This window comes from Propithecus coquereli, unplaced genomic scaffold (assembly GCF_000956105.1).
Source record: "Propithecus coquereli isolate 6110/MARCELLA unplaced genomic scaffold, Pcoq_1.0 Scaffold175, whole genome shotgun sequence".
Classification (NCBI taxonomy): Eukaryota; Metazoa; Chordata; class Mammalia; order Primates; family Indriidae; genus Propithecus; species Propithecus coquereli.
In genome coordinates, this window is record NW_012142190.1 from 108,630 (window position 1) to 125,688 (window position 17,059).

Consider the following 17,059-nt stretch of genomic DNA (forward strand, 5'->3'; position numbering starts at 1 on the left):
TAGTAAGTTGTCACATACAACTATTGAGTAGTCCACCTTCCCTCCTGAAGTTTGAATTACTACCTTTATGTTATACTTATTTTTTCATATGTATTTGAGATCAGTTATGGTGTCCTGTTGCATTGATGCACTATTCATCTGAACCTCTATCAAATATCTTTTTTACTGTATTTTTGATCACTTGTTAATATCTCGTGGTGTTAATACCCTACTTTTTCCTTCATTCTTTTTTGTTGTTCTTCTTCATCTTGTTTTTCTTTCTTGAGTAGTTTTCTTGGCTATTCTCAATGCTTATTTTTTCACATGGATATAATTAGCTTGGTTAATTTTTTAAAATCCTGTTTATAATGTTAATTCAATGAAAATATCATCTTAGATTAGGTCAGGGTAGAATTGACATCTTTATAACAAGTATGGATATTTATTTCACTTTTTTCATGTTCCCTTTTATTTCTGTCAGTAGAGCTTTAATGTTTTCTTCATACAGGCTGTACACATTTCTAGTTAAGTTTGTGCCTATTGCTGTTAGTTAATGTAAGTAGGTTCCTTGGGCTTTTTTTTTTTTTGGTATGTATTTCATCGTCTGCCCCTCCCCCCATCGTTATTAATAGAGTTTTCTTGATCCTTCTCTCCTCCCCCATAAGAAATGATGTGGATATTCATTATTTTTTGTTGAGATTTAATTCACATACCATAAATTCATCCTTTTAAAGTGTACAGTTCAGTAAATTTTAGTATATTCCGAGATCTTCCAACTGTCACCGCTAATTATACAGCATTTTCATCATTCCAAAAGGAAACTTTGTACCCATAGCAGTCACTTCCCATTTGCGCCTCTCCCCAGTCCCTGAAAACCACTGATCTGCTTTCTCACTTTATAGTTTTTCCTATTCTGTACATTTCATATAAATAAAATCATACAATATATGGCCTTTTTGTGTCTGGCTTCTTTCACTAATATTTTCAAGGTTCATCCATGTTGTAGCATGTATCATTATTTCCTTATGTTTATGGCTGAATAGTACTCCATTGTATGGATATATCACATTTTGTTTACCACTTATCAGGTTGTTTCCACTTTTTGGCAATTATGCATAATGCTACTGGGATCGTTGATGTACAAGTTTTCGTAGGAACGTAGGTTTTCAGTTCTATTGGGTTATATACCTAGTAGTGGAATCGCAGGGTCTTATAGTAACTGTGTTTAACAATTTAAGGAACTGCCAAACTGTTTTCCAAAGTGACTACCATTTTACATGCTGACAGTGTATGAGGGTTCCACTTTTTCCGTTTCCTCGCTAATACCTTTTATTACAGCCATCCTAGTGGGTAAGAAATGGTATATCATTGTGGTTTTGATTGTCATGTCCCTAGTGACTAAGGATGTTGAGCTTCTTCTCATATGTTTATTGGCCATTTGTATGTCTTCTGGAGAAATGTCCATTCAAAATTTTTGCACAATTTTGAAAAATAATAATAATTATTACTATTATTAGAAATGAGGCCTTGCTATATGGCCCAGGCTGGAATCAAACTCCTGGGTTCAAACAATCCTTCTCCCTCAGCCTCCTGAGTAGCTGAGACTATAGGTGAATGTCACCATGCTGGCTCTTTGCCCATGTTTTAAATTCATTTGGACTTTTGCTACTGTTGAGTTATAAAAGTTCTCATTATATTCTGCATACTAGACCTTTTGAAAAAATTTGACGCAATAATTTTACATATTTTTTGGGTACATGTGATATTTTGATACCTGCATACATTGTATAGGGATCAAATTAAGGAAATTGGGATATCCATTACCTTAAATATTTATCTTTTATTTATATTGGGAACATTCTAGTTCTCTTCTAGCTATTTTGAATTATGCAATAAATTGTTAACTATAGTCATCATACTGTATTGTCAAACACTAGATCTTATTCCCTCCTGTGTTTTTGTATCCATTGACCAATCTCTCTTCAAGCCCCCATACCCCTACTCTACCCTACCCAGGCTCTGATAATCACCAGTCAACTCTCTACCTCCGTGAGATCTACTTTTTTACCTCTTGCATATGAGTGAGAGCGTGCCATATTTGTCTCTCTGTGTCTGGCTCATTTCACTTAACATAATGCCCCCACTTCCAGTTCCATCCATGTTGCTGCAAATAAAAGGATTTCATTGTTTTTATGGCTGGATAATATTTTATGTTGCATTTTGTGTATGCACCACATTTTCTTTATCCATTCATCATGGGTGGATACTTAGGTTGATTCAGTATGTTGACTATTGTGAATAGTGCTGTAACATACATGAGGGTCCAGATATCTCTTTGATAAACTGATTTCCTTTCTTTTGGGTATATACCCAGTAGTGGGATTGCTGGATCATATGGTAGTTCTATTTTTAGTTTTTTGAGGAACCTCCTTACTGTTTTCCATACTGGCTGTACTAATTTACATTCTCACCAACAGTGTATGAATGTTCCCCTTTCTCTGCATCCTTACTAGTATCTGTTATTTTTTGTCTTTTTAATAAAAGCCATTTAAACTGGGGTAAGAGGATATCTCATTGTGGTTTTGTTTGCATTTCTCTCATGATTAATGATGTTGAGCATTTTTTCATATTCCTATTGGTCATTTGTATGTCTTTTTTTGAGAAATGTCTGTTCAGATTTTTTTTTATTTGTTGGAGATAAGGTCTCACACTGTTACCCAGGCTGGTGTACGGTGGCGTGATCATAGATCACTGCAGCCTTGAACTCCTAGGCTCAAGCAATCCTCCTGCCTCAGTCTCCTGAGTAGCAAGGACTACAGGTGCATGCCCACCACACCCAGATAATTTTTATCTATTTTTTTTTATAGAAACAGGATCTCAGTATATTGCCCAGGCTGGTCTCAAATTGCTGGCCTCAAGCAATTCTCCCTAGTACCCAGCCTATTCAGATCTTTTGCCTTTTTTTTTTTTTTTTTAAAAGTTGCCTAGCCTGGAATGCAGTGGCGCAGTTGTAGCTCACTGCAGCCTGGGACTCCTGGCCTCAGGCAATCCTCCTGTCTCAGCCAGCCTTCTGCAGTGCTGGGATTACAGATGAGAGCCATCGCTCCCAGCCTTTTTGCCCGTTTTAGAAATCAGATTATTTAGTTTTTTTTTTGCTGTTGGGTTGAATTCTTTATATATTCTGGTTATTGTGGATAGTTTGCGTATGTTTTCTCTTGTTCTGTGTATTGTCTCATCACTTTGTTCACTGCAGATTGTTTTCTTTGCTGTGTGGAAGCTTTTTATTTTAATATAATCCCGTTTGTCTACTTTTGCTTTTGTTGCCTGTCAGGCCTTGTCCAAAAAAAATCTTTGCCCAGACCAGTGTTTCCCCGGTGTTTTTTTTTTTTTTTTCCTAATAGTTTCAAGTCTTTGATTTAAGTCTTTAACTTGTTTTGATTTTGTTCTTGCATACTGTTAGAGAAAGTGGTCTAGCTTCATTCTTCTGCTTGTGGGTATCCAGTTTTCCCAGCACCACTATTGAAAAGACTGTCTTTTCTTCACTGTGTGTTCTTGGAACCTTTGTCAAAAATGAATTGGCTGGGCCGGGTGCGGTGGCTCACGCCTGTAATCCTAGCTCTCTGGGAGGCCGAGGCGGGCGGATTATTTGAGCTCAGGAGTTCGAAACCAGCCTGAGCAAGAGCGAGACCCCGTCTCTACTAAAAATAGAAAGAAATTAATTGGACAACTAAAAATATATAGAAAAAATTAGCCGGGCATGGTGGCACATGCCTGTAGTCCCAGCTACTCGGGAGGCTGAGGCAGGAGGATCGCTTGAGCCCAGGAGTTTGAGGTTGCTGTGAGCGAGGATGACGCCACGGCACTCTAGCCTGGGCAACATGGTGAGACTCTGTTTCAAAAAAAAAAAAAAAAAAAATGGCTGTAAGTGTGTGGATTTATTTCTGGGTTCTCTGTTCTGTTCCATTGGTCTGTGTGTTTTTATCCAGGTACCATGCTGTTTTGGTTACTATGGCTTTGTAGTATAGTTAGAAGTTAGTGTGTTGTCTCTCTAGGTTTGTTCTTTTGCTCAGGATTGCTTTCGCTATTCACATCTTTTGTGGTTTCATACAAATTTTAGGATTGTTTTTTCTGTTTCTGTGAAGAATGTCATTTGTGTTTTGATAGGAATTGTATTGAATCTGTAGATCACTTTGGTGAGTATTAACATTTTAACAATATTAATTATTCCAATTCATGAGCATGGGCTATCTTTCCATTTTTTTGTGCCTTTCCAGTTTTCTTCATCAGTGTTTTATAGTTCTCATAGAGATCTTCACTTGTTTGGATAAATTTATTCCCAGGTATTTTGTATTTTTTGTGACTATTACAAATGGGATTGCTTTCTTGATTTCTTTCAGGTTATTTGCTGTTGGCATATATAAATGCTACTGATTTTTGTATAAATTCATTTATCAGTTCTAACAGTTTTTTTGTAGAGTCTTTATATGTTTGTAAATGAAACAAGGATAATTTGACTCTGTCCTTTCCAATTATGATGCCCTTTATTTCTTACTCTCGCCTAATTGCTCTGGTAGGACTTCCAGTATTATGTTGAATAAAAGTGGTGAAAGTGGGCATCCTTTTCTCTTTGTTCTAGATCTTAGAGGAAAGGCTCTCAGTTTTTCCCCATTCAGTAGTGTGTTAGCTGTGGGTTTGTCATATATGGCCTTTATTGTTTTGAAGTGTGTTCCTTCTATGCCCAGTTTGTTGAGAGTTTTTATCATAAAGAGATGTTGACTTTTGTTTAATGCTTTTTCAGCATCTATTGAAATGATCGTGCATACTAGAACTTTATTAAATATATGATGTGCAAATATTTTCTCCCATCCTGTGGGTTGCCTTTTCACTTCCTTGATAGTTCCCAAGGAAATACATCAAGTTTTAAATTTTGATGAGGCCCAATTTAAATATTTTTTCTTTGGTTACTTGTCTTTTAGGCATCATATCTTAAGAAACCATTGCTTAAACGAAGGTCAGGAAAGTTTATACCTATGTTTTCTCCTTAGAGTTATGGTTTTATTTTTCACATTTAGGTTTTTAGTCCATTTTGATGTAATTTTTGTATACGATGTGTGAACAAAAGTTCCCTGAAATGGAATTTGGAGTAAAGAGACTTTATTCCACTGAATAGTATGCACACTGGGGAGGTACAGCCTCTGGTGTAAAAGAAAGGAGCATTCTAGAGAAAAAAGGGAAATTTTTTAGCAAAAGTTCCCTCCCAGATTCCCAGTCAGGTTTGTTTGTGCTAATGGAGGATTGAGACCTGTTTAGTTCTGATTGGTCTATACACCTGAGCACTGGTTGGCTGAGGCAGGTGAGCTCTGATTGGTTGGCTCAGGTGACCCCTGTAAGTCCCAAAGATAAAAGGTGCCGGTTTTCCGGGAACTCAGAGTATGTATGTGACCCCCTAGTAAGGAACACTTGGTTCTATTTTAAATTTAGGCTCAGTTAGCCACTTGGGGTTCATCTTGAAGGATTGCCTCTTTCAGGTTAACATTTGTTCAGAGGTATGAAGTGGGTATTGAATGTTATATATTATGTTCCTATTTTATGTGGTGGTCACCCCTAAGTTTTTGCCATGCATGCTTTAATAAGTATGAAATTGTTGACTAGATGGGCAGTAACAACATTAATACAAGTATTTTTAATGACCGAGCCTTTCTGCCCTTTTCAGTGTTATATTGTTTAGAATTTTAGTTAGACTTTGACTTTAACCTATCTCAGTCTAATTGTTCTTCTTTTACTGTTAGTGCTGATTCAGATTTACTCATACATTCTTAAATTTCATGTCTTTTGGGGAGGGAGTTTCCTTCTTAACTGTAGTTGATTGTTTAATATTTTTGCCATGGAAACATGAGTGACAAACACTAAAAACGTCTTTATTTTTTTTCCTCATTTATAGATTGTTTATAAATTTCAAGATGACAGTTATCTTTTCTCCTTACTTTGAATATTCCATCATCTGGTGTTGCTGATGCAATTTCCTGTTAATGTAATTATTTTCTTTTGTTGGTTTGTCTCTTTTCTGATAGCTTTTAGGATTTTTCTCTTTGCCTTTGGCATGCTACAATTTCACATAATTGGTCAAAGGGATTTGATTTTATTTATTCTGCTCAGAACTCTTGGTCAGGACTTCTTGTATGAGGATTTATATGGTGAATTAGTTCTTGAAAGTCACAAATCTTTTTGAATACTGCTTCTCTAATGTATTTTATTTTCTCCTTAATATTTACATTACCATTCTATGTTTTGTGTGTTTGTTTATTTATTTATTTTGACACAAGGTCTTGCTCTGTGGCCTGGGCTTGAGTTCAGTGGCATCAACATACCTCACAGCAACCTCAAACTCCTGCGCTCAAGCCTCCTGTCTCAGCCTCCCGAGTAGCTGGGACTACAGGTGCATGCCACCACACCCAGCTAATTTTTTTCATTTTTTTGCAGAGATGGGGGTCTTGCTATGTTGCTCAGGCTGGTCTCAAACCCCTAGTCTCAAGCAATCCTCCCACCTTGGCCTCCCAAAGTGCTAGGACTATAGATGCCAGCCACTGCACCCGGCCTGGTTTGTGTCTCTAAACCACTCTTTTCCTATTTTCCAAATTTTATTTTTAGGTACCTTTCTCAGATCCTTCTTCTAATTTGCTGTTTCTCTCTTTGATTTTGTCTACTTTGCTATTTAACTCAACTCTTCAAGGGTTTTTCCGTTTAATTTTAAAGAACAAATATCTTCTTTGTTTTTAGGATGCTAATTCTCAAGTATGTTATGCATGTTGATTCTTATTTTGAGTTCTTTTAAATGGGATTATTTTCTGGAGTGGGTTCCTGTATGCTTTCGATTTGTGGAAGTGTTCATCAAAATAGTTTGGTGTTTGCTTCAGCCAGGTATCTGAAGGGTTTTGCTTGAGCAAATCACATTTTATGTTAATTTCTCATTGGGATTCCTATAACATGGAGCCTCTCATGGGGATTTTCTCTCCTATACCTGGGCATGGGACAGGCATGGGGTTTCCTTTTCTCTTAAGACATGACTCCAGTTGTCCATCCTACCTCCTTTTCTTCCATCTCTCTTCCACAGACTGGCTTTCCTTTTGGTTCCATGGGCTCGTAGATAGAATTGTTTCGGTCCTATATTCACTTCTTTTCTAGCTTTTTTAGAGTTCTGGCTTTACACAGAGGTTTTAGTTCATTTACCATATTGTATGGGCTCAAGGCCATATTACATATGCCTTTGTGGGTATTAGAGACTTCAGCTTGTAGAGACTGTATCTGACTTAGGTTGTGATTCCCCAGACCTCGACAACATAACCTCTTAGCTTTAAATTCTGCCTTAGTTTCTTGCTCTTGGCATTTTTGTTGTTTTTTTTTTTATCTCACTTATATTTTTAAATTTTGAGTGTCATATTTCTGTGTGTTCATGTCATTGGTGGGGGTTGAGGGAGGATGTCCATGTTAGTTCAGTCTCTCATTTTCCAGAAATAGTATTGCCCTAACTAATGAATTCTGTAATTATTTACAAGAGTCTTTTAAATATCTTATTTCTTTATTTTGTTAATTGTTCTGGTTAATTTCTCCACTGGGCATTCTTATGCTGTTCCTCACTTTTATTTGAATTGGATACCTTTAAGAAGCATTTTTCAAATGTCCTAAAGCAATTAATTTATCATATATGACTTAAATGTGTCAGTTTGCCTGTTCACTTAAAAAGTTATAGTGAAATTATTATATATGATGTCACTAGAATATCATTCTAACACTAAATGACAAAAAAGATACAAAAAAAGAAATACAAAAGTGAAATATTTCTAATTTAGAATTTTTTAAATACAATTTTTATTCTTCTGGATTTTCTGTTATGCTGATCTTCTCTGTTACTGTATTTGCTTTAGTGTTTTATTGATTGAGTGCCAGTTAATATCAGAGTGTTACAATAACTACTGGTAGCCTTTTCCCTCCCATATAGGGAAAGATAGAAATTATAAGAGAATATTTACATGTGAGAGATATGAGATTTCTAATGAAGGAAAACAGACTTCTGTTATAATGTATCTGATGTGCATCATTATTAATAGAAAACTGTCAATTTTTATTAAGTGGATTCCTGAAACCCTTTTAACAAAAGATTCCTCTGGTTAAACATTAAATAATATACAGTGGGAGATGTCATTTTTAACTAAGAATTCTGAACTTTGAATCAATTTTCTTTCATTTGAGAAGAATCTGTTTAATTCCAGTTCCTTATTTTTAACTACTTGTTTCTATATAGTGCGGTTGGTTCTACTCTTTCATGTTGTTTATAACTTAGTTTTGTTTGTAGGCCTTAAGAATGGGTGTGTTGTGCTTATTGTCTTCATTATTCTAAGTACAGAATACCTCTCTCCAAGTAGATATGTGGGTATTTTACTCAGTCCTTTAACATACTTATAAAATGGGTAGCTGGCACAATGGTGTGCCTTTTGTGATTACATTTGGTTTTTCAGTAATGTGGTGGTTAATTTCATTTCTCCAGCTGTCTATACAATTTAAATATCCTGTTGTCTTTATGGGTGGTGATGCTTACTCTTGTACATGTTTTATTTTGGGTTTCTCTTTTCTTGTTTCTTTTCTTTTCTTCTTTCTTTTTGTTTTCTTTTTTTTTAAGAGATGGGGTCTCACTATGTTATCCAGGTTGGAGTGCAGTGGCTATTCATAGGTGTGATCCTGACGCACTCCAGCCTGGCTTCAAGTGATCCTCCCAACTACAGGCACATGCCACCACACCCAGCTTATATTTGGAATATATTTAAGTAATTCCAGTCAACCTTAGCTCAGATGTAGGAACTCAAACTTCAGTTCTTCTACTTTATATTAAAATAACTTCACAAAATTAAAAATTCTTGAGAGAAATTTTGATGTTCTGTAATATAAATTCTGCTATCCACAAATTTCCTTCTTAACTGACCTTAGATTGTTTTTGGTAATCTCTTTTCATGTATTCAACCATAAGGAGAGATTCTAATTTTTGTCTCACTTATATACCTACTTTGTATGAGAATCCTTCCCTTCTGCCCATGCGCAACTCCTCCTCCCCACATAGCTTAAGTATGCTAGAGCTAAGCACTACTATAAAGCATAATAGATCCCCTTTCTATTATTTCCTGTAAGACTGAAGAATTGGGCAGCTATGTAGTATATTGGCTAAGAGTATAGCATTTGGAATCAAATAGACCTGGGTTTGAATCTTGATTCTGTTGTTTAATTAATTTGTCCTTATAGTAATTCTTTTGACCTTTAATTTAGTTTTCTCTGTGAAATGAACACACTATACCTACCTCAGAGAATGGTTGTGAGGATTAAGTATACTGATGCATGTGAAGCCCTTAGATTAGTGCCTGACACATGAAAAGTACTGAAGAATATAGCTATATTTGTTGTGTTGCTTAATGTAAGGATAGTAAACAAATGTACTAATCTTTGATGACTTGGCCAGTTTTACCTTGGAAAGGCTTAGAGACTAGCTTTAGGAAAAACTGTCTAATTACATTTCATTTTAGATAAGTGGGGAGTAGTTATCCTTTGAAAATAGTCTAGTAGAATATTTGCTGTATGGATTAACCTGCCATTAAATGTGTAATATATAGAGTTAGATAAAAATGGAGCTCTGGTATAATTAAAAAGAAATAAAAATAAAAATTAGGCTTATTTTAATATAGTAATTTGGCTTTTTCATAACTTGGCTTTTTCATAAATATTGTTTTTTAAAAAAGGAGTTTTTTGTTTTTAACATTTCTTTTAGATATATTTAAGACATACTTGAGAATTTCTGGCCTATTTTAATTTTAATGCAGTAGACATTATGTTACAGCAGTAGGAGTACTAGAGTGGGGATTTAGAGACTTGAGTTTGAGTCCAGCTTTGCTGTTGACTTGCACATATGTCCTTTGTTAAATAACATAACTGCCTTTGTCTAAATTCTGATCTGTACTGTGATGTTTGTAATCTGACCTACCTACCTACTTAAATGTTCAGAAAATCAGATGAAATAATTATATCCAGGCTCTTTAGAAAGTACAAAGTTCTGTCCAGAGAAAAGATGAATGTAACTTAAGTTCTCTGCATATTTTTGTTCACCTACATGTTTTTCAGAACATAATATTGGTGTCTTATGAACTATTAGAAATTGCAACATATATCCCTGTTGATCATAATTCTGTGACCAGATGCATTTTGGTAACTTTTTTCTTGGATTGTAAGGTAGCGTCTTACTTCAGTGGTGAAGGTTTTTAAGAATTCACCAGAATAGCTAGGAAACAGTTCCTGAATAAGCCTGTTTTTTCAGGAAGTGTAACTGTAGCTCTACATACCCTTTTCAATCTGTTCAGAACTGATCACCTCCATTAAGCCTCTGAATAACTCTACCTGATTTAATTAATTTGCATTTTGTCTACGTTTATGCATGTAGGTTGCAGTACATTAGTTTATATTTGAGTGTTTATTTAAGTCATTTTGTGTCTTTTACATGAGACTGGTCTTGTTTTCTCAGCTAGGTTGGAATCTCCTTGAAGGGTAAAGACAATTGGTCTTTCCCTTTATCCACATAGATTCATAACAGAGGCTGCTCTGCATGTAATGGTTTCCTATTGGTTGTGGTTGAGTAAAACTTCCATTAGAACATTATGGTATCATTTGGCCTAATTTTAAAAAGTATGCATCTGAGGAAATTTCAGTTGTTTTAGTTTATGCCTATTTAGAATTAAAGACAAAAAGGCATCAAAACAGTATACTACTTAATTAAAAAAAAAGTGCAGTGTTTAAATTTCAACTTAAGACTTAATTTTTTTTATTTTTGCTTTTTCAAACAATTTTGTTAATTGTATTTGGCTGAAAGAAATCTAGTAGATTTTTATTAGATGACTTGAATTTTTAATACTGTAATATTTGGGGGGAATGTGGTATTTGTATTGTTATTAGTCATAGTTTTAAGTGATTCTTAACACAAAAAGGAATTATGCCTTTTATAAAAGTCCTTTTTCTGGCCGGGCGTGGTGGCTCACGCCTGTAATCCTAGCACTCTGGGAGGCCAAGGCGGGCGGATTGTTTGAGCTCAGGAGTTCAAGACTAGCCTGGGCAAGAGCGAGACCCCGTCTCTACTAAAAATAGAAAGAAATTAATCGGACAACTAAAAATATATAGAAAAAATTAGCCGGGCATGGTGGCGCATGCCTGTAGTCCCAGCTACCCGGGAGGCTGAGGCAGGAGGATCGCTTGAGCCCAGGAGTTTGAGGTTCCTGTGAGCTAGGATGACGCCACAGCACTCTAGCCTGGGCAAAACAGTGAGACTCTGTCTCAAAAACAAAAAAAAAAATAAAAAATAAAAGTCCATTTTTATATGTCTTTATAAGTCTTTTTTGTAAGACTTTTATAAAAGGCATAATTTGATGAAGAGTCCAGTTCTGTTATTTCCCACTTTTCAATTAAATTAATTCATTAAATTTTTGGTGACTTACTGTTGAGGTTTCTGACGTAAACCTTGGTATGGAGGAGACTATTCTTGCAATAAATTTGCTAATTTATATGGAAATTGACTACATTTGAAAAAAGAAACTTCTTTACATTTACTTTCAGTGCCTTTTCTAAAACAAAGCAAGACAAAATTATGTCATTTATCTTTGCTCTTAAAGTTTGTTAAAGATGATGTTTCTTCCAAATGAATGTTTGCATTTTAATTTTCCGTATTTTTTCTCTAAAACCAGTCAGTGCTCTATTAAGAAACTTTTTTACATCTTCTTCAGGAATGTCATTGTCTGCCGGATCTTCCCCTCTTCATTCCCCCAAGATTACTCCGCATACTTCTCCTGCTCCCAGAAGAAGAAGTCACACTCCAAATCCAGCAAGTTACATGGTGCCTTCTAGTGCTTCTACACCTGTTAATAATCCTGTTTCTCAGACTCCATCTTCTGGTCAGGTGATCCAAAAGGAAACTGTCGGTGGGACGACTTACTTCTATACAGACACAACTCCAGCACCTTTGACTGGGATGGTATGTCTACGTTAAAGAGGAAATCATAGTCTTATAATCAATCCTTCTTATTAATGAGGAGGTTTATCCCCTTTTGCATCTTTTTATTGTGATGTGAAAAGGTATCTCATTTTCTAACTTAGATAAGAATTCTAGTCTCTTCTTCATATCTCTTCAAATAAATCTAGTTCTGCCATACAAATAACTCTAGTTTTGGACAAATCTGATTTAATCAGAAATTATTATAATTTATATCTAGGCTCTATATTAGTACTTCATGGCATGTTTTGCTTATGGGGTTACCTAGTACTTGTGCCAGCTGGAGTTGATATTCACTGATATTTGTTTATAGATATAGGTAGTTTTACCTCTAGTAAGAAGTTAGAGAAAGTAGATGGTATCTTATCAGTAGTTATTGAAAGCAGACTGATGATAAACTCATGCCTCAGATGTGGCAATGGTTTAACAGCTAGATCTCCGGGTGGTAGACTGACACATAGTGATAAGGGGCCTGTGATAGGGGTCACTGCTAAGGAGGGAGAAGATTCAGACCAAAGGGAGCCATGACTGGGGATGAGGAGACAGCTACCAAAGGACTGGTGAAGAAGAGAAAAAGAAGAATCGTGAAACAAACGGGAAGGTGTAGACCCAGACAAAACATAAATACAAAGACCAAGAGAGGAAGAACAGGCCCAGAAGGAAAGATTTCTTCTCAGAGTGAATTAGTGATGTCCTGAGAGAGAGAAGGAACAAGAGCCAGGAAGAGGGAAAGGGCAGGGTAGGGTGTTGGGGGGCTGGAAGGGGTGGAAGGATAGGGAAGCATTGTCATGTTACATAAATTATACCTTTTTAGCTTCATTATTTTGTCCATATTAAAAAATCATTTTATTTACTCTAGGAAAATAAGTAGTAGTAGATGAAGAGCTCATGAGTGAGAAATCCAGATTTCATTAAAATATGGAAGCTGATCTAAACTGTAGATATTCGAGTATCATAGACAGTAGGCTTACATGGAAAGTTATTTGGATTTATTTTGATCCCCCAAATTCAGTTAATAACTTATTTTGATTAAATTTAATATTTTACTAAAAGATAATTTGAAAAGAGAACAGGTTTGTTTCTTTCCTTTCTTTTGAAATATTTATGAACCTGGTTCTATCATTGTTTTGGGACTCCTGCATGTTGGTACTTACGAGACTGTTTATCCAATTGTAAAGTGAAGACAGTAACACCTGATCACCCTATGAGAAATAAATGTGAAAACCTTTATAGAAGTACTTGTAAATCATGTAAACTACTTTTTAAAAAAATAATAAAAGAGCTAATAGTTTTGTGGTTTGTTTTTTTTTTAAATCAGAGATCTTTCAAAAGTTGGCAGAACAGCTTTCCAAACAGGTCAAATAATTGAGGTAGTAGGTAGAGCAGAGACTTCCTTTGGTTCTTTCAAGTAAGGATCCATCAGTGTGTCCCCCCCCACACACCTTTTGGTTTATTATATTTTATGTTCATTTACATGTTATTGTATTTTATCACATTTTTAGAAAGAAGAAATTTAGTAACTATAGAAGTTCTTTTGTCACAAAACTATCTCAGCTATTTTTATAGAGATTAATATGGCACATTTTTATGATGTTTTTGCCCCTCAAACCACTCTTTAAAAATATGCTCATGGCAAACCTGAGGTAGTTAAGCCAAACTATGCTGTGTGATGTAAGGAAAACTAAAGCAAGACAAAGGAGGTTTTTATTCTCCCTGCAGATACCGGTTAAAGAAAAGCTTACAAGTATTGCAAAACTACTTCCTAATTGAGATCCAGAGCAGAATAATCTGCTGGCAACAGCAATTAGCTGAATTCATTCTTAAAAGTGGAAAAAAAAAAGTTTGTTTTTAAAATGAAAGAATAAAAAAATAGCAGAGATATTTTAAACTGTGCTTTGATTTTGTATTGGAAGGTACATATACTGTTGCATCCTTCTATTCAGTAAACTGCTGACCTAGAATAAGTTGGTCCTCCTCACTGTTGCAGTTTGAAGTGTTTACAGGTGTTAGCACTTTGGATTGGCTACAAAAAGCCTAGGAAGGGGGAAATTTTGGGGGTGACAAAGGCAGTGTTAGTTTGTTACTTCATTATCTTACTGTACCCAAACACTTTTAATTTCTTTCTTTCATTCCTTTCTTTCTTTCTTTCTTTTTTCTTTCAGTTGCTTTCAAAAAATACCTATAAACTGTTTGTACAGTCATCACTCAGGGGGATTGGTTCCAGGACCCCCCTCAGATACCAAAATCCACAGATGCTCAAGTCCCTGATATAAAATGGCATAGTATTTGCAGAGATACGGAGGGCTGACTGTGTAACATTTCTTCCAACGAGCTACGTTTGCCTTCTCATTGGAGCTTAAATTTTACTATATCTGAAGAAATGTTTCCTTTCTCATTAATTTTGAAAAATTGATTATCGAAATATAAGATTTTTTAAAAAATAAATTTATTCAGAAAGTATTCTGGTAACAGCTTTTCTCTGAGGTTAATTCTATTGAAACTATTGTTTAAAGATGAACAGTGTTTTAAAATTTATCACTATCATGTATAGATTAAAATGTTATCAAAACAGTGATAAAGCTTATCAATTGAGAAAAATTAGCAATTACATTTTCCCCCTCCCTACCTTTTCAGGTATTTCCAAACTATCATATTTATCCTCCAACTGCACCTCATGTTGCTTATATGCAACCAAAAGCAAATGCACCTTCCTTCTTCATGGCTGATGAACTCCGACAGGTATGCTTTCAGAATTCATAGTAGAAATACTTAATGTCTACTGTGCTTTATCAGAGAATGGGAAAGAAGAGAGCTCTTTTCAGATCATATTATTTAATCAAAAATGCTGTACTAAAGCAGGCAGAATTTAGAATGTGTAAGTTTTAATTGATATATTTATTTAAGGAAGCCTATTTTTAAAGAAAATTTCAAGTAATTATGTATTAGAATATAAAACATAAAATAGCCACTTAAATGGGCCACATTTTTATAGTTCATATTCTTTCTATTAAAAGGGCTCTTTCAAGTATATAAATAATTTAAATGATTTCTAACCTTCAAACAACTTTTTGCTGATAGATATAGGTTGAGAATAGGTAGTTTGGCTCAGAATTGAATTTCATTTTAAGAGAGCTCAATATTTTTAAAATGTACGTTTTATAAAAATTAGTTTTTTGTCTGTCTTATTTTTTGGTAAATGGCTAGGTGTTGATATGTAGAATTTCATTTTATACCCAGAATCTGGGAAATATTTTTGTTTCACAAAAGTAATTCTACCAGTATAATGTTTTTAGAATCAGTTTTGACCAGCTTACAAGTAGACCTTAAATTTTCAGCCACATAATCATATGCTTCGGGTTATAGCACAGCTACTTAAACCCAACCTTACATATAGGCAGGTCTATCTAGGACTGGAATTTAGACATTTTACCTTCTTTAGAAGTGTTATTTCATAATACCAATATTAAAAAGTGCACATGCCAGGAATATTAATACTTACTATTTAGTTATAATAGGAAATAAGGATTTCAGAATCTGTGTTTAGATATAAATATACTTATTTCCTTTTCTTAGGAGCTGATCAACAGACATTTAATAACAATGGCTCAAATTGATCAAGCAGATATGCCAGGTAAAATGCAAGTTGATTCATCTTTCCTTTTAAAGTCTATTATAATTCTTAATTTATCCCTTACAAATATCCTGTGACATAGTATCATCTCCATTTTACATATGAGGAAAAACTGACTAAGGCTAAGTCACTTGCCTTTAGGAGCAGTGGCTAGCAAATAGCTGGTTGGGTCAGGATTTCCAGGGTTTTCTCACTGTACCACAATAGTTCTCAGAGTATTAAAATCTCTTTCCCTAGCTTACTCTGTGTAAATTAAATATAATATAATTTAGTAAAACATTATAAATAATGCAGTAGGAATGAATTTGCCATAGAGATAATATTAAAACACTTGGTTGTAATCAAGGGTTCAGCGTAGTAGTCCAATATGTGTTATCGTGCTTGCCAAAGAAGTAAAAGGAGTATGTCTGGCTGTTTTATCTTCAGATTGATCTTTACAGTTTAGATGGGCAGGGGACTTACCTGTCATAACCTTTGAAATGTTCAGATTGGAATTTTTCTTAATTATTTAACATTGTAGTTGAGGCCTAAGCGAGGGCAAAAATTGAAAAAGATTGGAGGCATATAGATTGGAAAGGAGAAAATAAACCTGTCATCTGTAAATCATATGACTATAGGTTAGGCATTATTTGAAATAAGAGTTTAGAAAACAGCTGGATATAAAATTAATACATCAGTTGCATTTCTATAGACCAGTATACAGTTAACTTCAAAATACAATTTAAAGAAAATGCTTTTGAAAATGGTTTTACAATATCAGTACCTAGGAATAAATACAACAAATGATGTGTAAGATCTCAACAGGGAAGACTTATTAAGAGGTGTTAAATAAGATAAATAAACAGAGTGAAATACTATAGTCATGATTAGGAAGATATAATGAGTAAGGTGACCGTTTTTTTAAATTGACCTGACCTACGGATTCATTATAATTCTAGTCAAATTGTAACAGAATTTTCATAAAAGCGTTTTTCATGGAATATGATAAAATTTACCAAAGACTAAAGGGCCAAGACTATCCAAGGCACTTTGAAGGTTATGATTATAGTTCATGTTCATACGAAGAATCCATATGTTTATTGGGGAAGGAGAGGCTTGGTTTAGTATGTAGTAACTAAACAGTGTGGTAATGGCACAGGGTTAGACAAATTGATTAATGAAACAGGCTAAAGAGAGCCCAGACACATTCTGTGATAAAGAGAGCAAGGCAGTGGGGAAAGAAAGGCATTGGAAAAATGGTTTCCTATATGGAGAAGATAAAATTGGATCATTATCTCAAGCCACATTAAAAAATCAACTCCAAATAGATTAAGAACTTACATGTCTGAGACAAAACTTTAAAACTCTTAACTATACAATATAAATGAATGGGTTTAACA

General features: G+C 34.7%; 1 protein-coding gene across 1 annotated transcript in view; it reads left to right on the plus strand.

Annotated features, from left to right (window-relative positions):
* The window catches only part of LOC105808494 (PAB-dependent poly(A)-specific ribonuclease subunit PAN3-like), a 53,362-nt gene that overhangs the window by 6,687 nt on the left and 29,616 nt on the right, over positions 1 to 17,059 (plus strand). The window contains exons 2-4 of the mRNA XM_012642147.1: positions 11,784 to 12,031; positions 14,684 to 14,788; positions 15,623 to 15,680. Of these exons, the coding sequence (XP_012497601.1) occupies positions 11,784 to 12,031; positions 14,684 to 14,788; positions 15,623 to 15,680 (411 nt within the window). The remainder of the gene's footprint in view (positions 1 to 11,783; positions 12,032 to 14,683; positions 14,789 to 15,622; positions 15,681 to 17,059) is intronic.